General features: G+C 32.8%; 1 protein-coding gene across 2 annotated transcripts in view; it reads right to left on the reverse strand.

The window, feature by feature from the left end:
* The window catches only part of LOC111513754 (esterase B1), a 48,751-nt gene extending 46,175 nt beyond the window's left edge, over window positions 1-2,576 (reverse strand). Inside the window, exon 1 of one of the 2 annotated variants that reach the window (XM_074185998.1) lies at window positions 2,319-2,576. In XM_074185998.1, coding sequence (XP_074042099.1) covers window positions 2,319-2,456 — 138 coding nt within the window. In that variant the 5' untranslated portion in view covers window positions 2,457-2,576. The remainder of the gene's footprint in view (window positions 1-2,318) is intronic. The other variant, XM_023169980.2, reaches the window with a different exon arrangement.
* Between the last annotated feature and the right edge of the window lie 3,424 nt (window positions 2,577-6,000).

Below are 6,000 nucleotides of genomic sequence, written 5' to 3' on the forward strand. Positions count from 1 at the left end.
GAGATTCAAATATGGTAGGTAACACTGAGAATTTGGAAAGTGTAAGGAAAAGTGGAGACTTGTTTCTCTTCTATATGAACATTCACGTGGGGGTTTTACTGATTTAGCCTGCTTGATTCCACAAAGAACGGTATATATCACATGTACGCGGCAAGATTTTATTACTTTTTGTTGTGAGATCCAACTCAGAATTCTTCATTTCTTGTAAATCATTACTTTTCCATAAGAACACGTTTCTTAGAGCTTCTCAAGGGCATAAAAAAACTACCCCAATAAAAAAACAGGAAAAATCTGGTTTTCTTCATAATCAGGAGACTGATTGATCATTAACAATCCTCCATTTGATGATTTTAATGAATATTAAATATGTTCCAAGAATTACTGCGCATGAATTATTTTTTATATTTATGGATGAGTCTCCAATTTACATCAATACTTTACGATGTGATTACATAACACCCAAGCTTTCAGTATCAAAAAATATTCAATAGAGAAAATTCATAGTATAGAAAGAAGGAAAAGTGGGAGAAGCTGAGCAGAAATAATCATTTTCACATAAAGCGAAGAAATATTAGGAATTGTGATAATCAGAATTTCAATAATGAGTAGTGAATTGATTTTTGAAGAGATAACTGATAATTTTTTATGGTATTAGGGGGGGGGGAAACAGCTTCCTTAACTAATGCGTTACAGCGCCAGCCTGTCTGGCTCCTTTTTCTATCACGCTCACGTAAGCCAAAGGCAGGTTCCTCCTCTTTCGTCGAATAAACGCTCACTGTTTAGTGTAGAGATATATTGTTGACATTATCATGAACATCTAACCAGCAAGCAGGTGATATTCTGATATTCTTGCATATTGTGAAACGTGTTTTAAAAATTATGACAAAAAATTTGTGTATGTACATTATTGATTTCATTATTCATTCCTACAAAAGTAAAAATAGACTTATGATAGCTATAATAAGCTAACTTCACAAACAACTTGTTTCAAGTGTGGCGTTGGATTTTGTTACAACAAAAAAATAATTGTTTTCTTCAGTTTCATACCACCTAAATATTGACAGCGTACACATGGTGTTGCATTTCTATAACACATACAAAAATGTATTGAAATGAAATGAATTTTTTTTAATATTTTTCCATTCACGAATATAAAAAATCATGTAATGAAGGGTTCAAGGTAGATGATATTTCAACAATATTTGTTTTTGAAACTATCAACAGTATATTTTGATATTTCAAAAATATACGTACGGTTTCCAGAAACTTCGATGGAAATTTTATTTTACATGTTTTTGAACAATTCAGGGTGCCATATTATCTTGGAACAGCAAATTATAATATATTGATTATCTGATAATTTTTATACAATAATTGTCTATGAAAATATAGGTGCCTGGAAGAGTTTATCGTCAGATTTTCGAAGTTTGAAAAGGTTTCAATAATTAATGTATGTGGCTACTATTCATTCAAATGAAAATATTCGAACAAGTTCGAAATGACCACAAAAGTGACTGTATCATTTTCATGTTACAAAAATCTGCTATTGTGAGTTTGAAAAACATTCAGGGAAATTATTACATGGTTTGTATCCAGGTATTTTAGAATTGAAAAATTATTTGAAAAATTAGATGACAATTTCAGACTGAATTCATGTAATTACATCTCATGATCACTTCTGAGCAAAAAATAATAATTCTTCTTTCTACTAGATATTTTCAAACGAATATGTTTAAGAAACGAATATCTTTTCTTAATTCCATACTTTCATGAGTCATCTTACCTAATGCAATAATTTTGTGGCAGTCCATATTTCAGAATGAAAAAAATATTAGAAAACAACAGATAAATAATTTCAAATGAAATGAATGTAATTGTTTCAAATTATCACCTTAAGTCAGAATAGAAGTATTATTCCTTTCATTCCAAATTTTCGCAAAACATCTTACAAAATGCAATTATTTTGTGGCAGTCTATATTTTCGGGAAATTTCTCAAACATCGCAACTGAGGAAAAGTTTCTGAAAACCAGTTATGAAGTAGAATAAAATGTACGCTTTGGGAAAGAAAGGTTTTGACTTTCTCCATCTTCAATCAAAAAATCTAAGTGTTTTTCATAGATGTCAATAAATTTCATAGAACTGAAAGAAGTAAATGGATGTTTTCATCACTGTGTTTCTGTCTTCAACTGGATTCCAGATTATAGCAAAATATTTTCTCAAAAGTAGTTTATATTCATTAATATTTACTTTCACCGAGTAGCATCTTCAAATGGTATTATGATTTCTAGATCTCGTGAAAAAGTTATTCGCAACTCACCTTGAATCTCAAATCTCCAATCGGCGCCTTTCCATAAGGAATCCCACTGAAACTATAAAACTTTCCACCATGGTAGTCCTCCTGGATCTTTCCTCGAACTTTCCCTTCTTCTACGGTCACTACGATATCGTCAGACATGTCTGCAATGCGAGCTGGACGTTAACTGTATCGGGAACGGTCTCGTCGGTTTTAAAACGGTTGAACGGCTTCCGCGGCGGTGTTTCGCTAACTTTGATGATGCCTGGCCCGGCTTTTGTGTATAAATACATTTCGTATCCGTACACCGATTGTGGAGTTTGTTATCTCTGGTCCACGTGTAGAGATAGGCCAACGCGTGATATTTTGCTCATTTTTCATCCTTCGGAGGAGGTCAGGGGAATCGAGAAAAAATTTGGATTCAGGACCTTGTCTAGTTGTGATAAAGAAAAATGAGTCGTAGAAGAAAAGGAGATACTCACGTATTTGCTTGATGAGCTAAATCCTACTGATGAAGTTATACAAAATAACTGACATCAAGAAACTTGCAACCGGAATAATTTTGTAATGGTGTATTTCTCAAGCAGCGGAGTGATGAATTATATTCAAGGTGCTGATCTATAGGCGTAGGTACACTATTGAGTCAAGTAAACAGTAAAAAATATTTTCATTTTGAATATTCAATGTTGTGGTATGACGTGATATAAAAAATCTCAACAGCCTTTTAGAGTCACAAAGAAAGGAACACGCATTATCAATTAAATAAATGACCAAAATTATTCTCACTTTTGAATTTCGATTGTAATTTTTAATACTTTCAATGGAATTCAATTATGCCCCAATGTTCTGGAGCCAGTTTGTTATTGAAATTGATAGTTTTTTCTACCAATTTTTTCTAAAAAAAATAGTGATATCAAATATTTTGACTGGATTCTCTCCTTGTTTATTTGTTCTACATAGTTTATGAGATATAATGTTGAATTTTATCCAAATAAACCTTATTATTATTTTTTTTTTTTTTTTTTTTCCACCGTAGTGTGCGCTGGTCAGGCCCTATCCCCCGAAGCCCCGATACATTCGGGAGGGCGCGCCAGCATAATCAACCAATGACCACTCCCCACACCGTGGGGTAAGTGATCATTGGGTCCGAGAATCATGTGCCCTGAGCAAACGCAGTGAGCCAAGAATGACAGCCTTCTGCATCTGTGCGGCTAAGATTTCTGCCTTAGTGCGGCAAGCCGGTATGATTTTGAGATTCGATTATTATTATTATTATTATTATTATTATTATTATTATTATTTAATGTAAAAAAAAAGTCTGTTGAAAATCGATATTTCAAAAGCCTGTGAGCATAACTCTAAAGGCTCCCACAGATGTCGTTGTTTTTCGTCAGGATTACCCGACGTGCAAAACTGTTCGGACAATCACGAACCGTGGTGGCGCTCGATTCAGTTTTCCTTCAGTATTGTCTTTTTCATGGAGACGACAGTGGCGTTAGCTGCGTGTTTAGCAATAAAATGGGCAAAAGAATGGTTTCTAAAACAGAAACAATTCTCTCACGCTAATTTATTGGAGGGATTTTGGTTAGAACCAGGTGATTGAATCAATTATTTGAGAATTTATGAAGACGCGTACCTAGAACTACTTAGGTCCGTAACGCCTTAAATCAAGAAAGATGACACTCTCATGAGACCAAGTAGCGATAAATCCGATAAATCCGATAAACCCCCAATGAACCTCTGGCAGCCACTTTGAGATTTATCGCTACCGGAAGAAGCTACGTAGATTTGAAAATTTCAGCGATAATATCTCCTCAAGCTTTGGGACACATCATACTCGAAATCTGTAGTGATATACAGGGTATAACTGAATGAGTGTGAAACATTTAAGGAGGTGATTTCTCATCGAAAAAAAGATAGGATCTTTCATAAAAAGAAATTTCATTTCAGCATCCCTTGTTAAGATACAGCCCCTTAAAGGGGGTACATAAAATTTTAGGGGTTGCGTTTTCCACCCCTTACAACCATGGGGTAAACCAAATATATTACTGGCTAAGTGTCTTTTTGGTAGTACAAAACCCTGTATAGCTTGTTAAAATAATATTGTAATTATAAGATTTACCTGACTGTTACACAGGGACACATTGCAAAATTGATTTAAGACTAGTAGATAGGGTAATATTGTGAAATTAATTTAAGACACTCAAGAGGCAGTTACCTAGAAGTGGTATCTATATAAGGATAACATTGTAAGTATGTTTAGTTTGATTTTCCTCTTGAAGATGATCACTTGGTGATCGAAACACGTGTCGAGGTGTGAAATAACGGTTTGATGTTGGGAAAAAACTCCAGTTATATTCATATCTCGAAGGGATTGGGCATCGTCATACTTCAATAAATTCACTTTTAAAATCAAAAAATTACACGCATAAACCTACTATCGAATAATTCCGTCCATTGGTGGCTGGAGTATGAAAATCCGTTAGGTATTTTTTTATTTTATTACGTTAAGACAGACAGACAGACAGACAGACAGGCCTGAGAATTCACTTTAAAATCTTTGAGTCGTTTCTCATTAGGCAAAATATTCAAATTGACACAAAACGATAAAAACAATAATCATAATAATAAAACGAGAACACTTTTTCATGGCTCACTTTCGGATTTCAATAATGCAAAACGAGATGAACAGGTATTCGGTCTTGGACAGGTATTCGACCTTCAAAATCTGTTTGGTCACTTCATTTCATAATGATGAAATTGAATACTTGGCTACCTAACTCGATACTGATAGTACTTTTAGTGTTTGCGGCAATGTCTGTGAAACACCAAAGTCAAAGCATTTTTTTATTTTGCTTGAAATGACTGAAAGAGATAAATAACTGATAATATTTAATGTGATCATCGATTCAAAAACTTCTGTTATAGTCTAGTTCACATGTACTTTTTTTTGTAACATTTTTCAGCCCTGTCCAAAAATTACAATCAAGGTGTAATTCAATTCGTATTTTTGCCTAGAAAGTTTAAGGAGAGGTCTGAAAACGCGCCGATAAAAATTACAAGAGTTATAAACAATTAACTGAAAAAAAATGGGGCTTTAGTTTTTTCTAAATATCTCGGAAAATTTTCAAAATTTTGGAAATTTGAAAAAAAAATTGAAAAGATCAATGAATTTGCGCAAAATAAGTCCCGACTCCCGAAACTGTATCTTGAATATTTATAATTTTTACAGAGCCCTGAAAATAGATCCAAAAGCGAGAAGTCTGGCTTCCGCGCGCCTTCACTCTGACATTAAAACAAAAAAAATTATTTAAACATATCAAATGTAGATATTAAGGAATGGAAAAACAATAATCCGCAGTCAAAAAATGTTTATCCCAATTTTAACGTTAATCATAAATTTGTTAATTAATAACTTTTTCTGAACTGAAAGTTAATATAAAAATCCCTATAATTATTAAACTAAAACCCTGGCTTTTTTTCATTTGGTGAAGTTATACTTAAAAGGCAAAAAAATAGATTACCGTTGCCAAAATTAAAAAATTGTTATTTTCTATTTTTTTATTGACAATTGAAAACTGTAATTTTATAAAAAATACATTACAAAATGTCTCATGTCTAAAAACTAATTATTAATATTTTTTTTTAATTTTTTACAGCAATTGTTAATAAATGCATTATAAACAAATACATTGTTTACAAGCAA

Source organism: Leptinotarsa decemlineata, unplaced genomic scaffold (genome assembly GCF_025532065.1).
Source record: "Leptinotarsa decemlineata unplaced genomic scaffold, Ldec_3_MD MMD2_tig00078422_RagTag_RagTag, whole genome shotgun sequence".
Classification (NCBI taxonomy): Eukaryota; Metazoa; Arthropoda; class Insecta; order Coleoptera; family Chrysomelidae; genus Leptinotarsa; species Leptinotarsa decemlineata.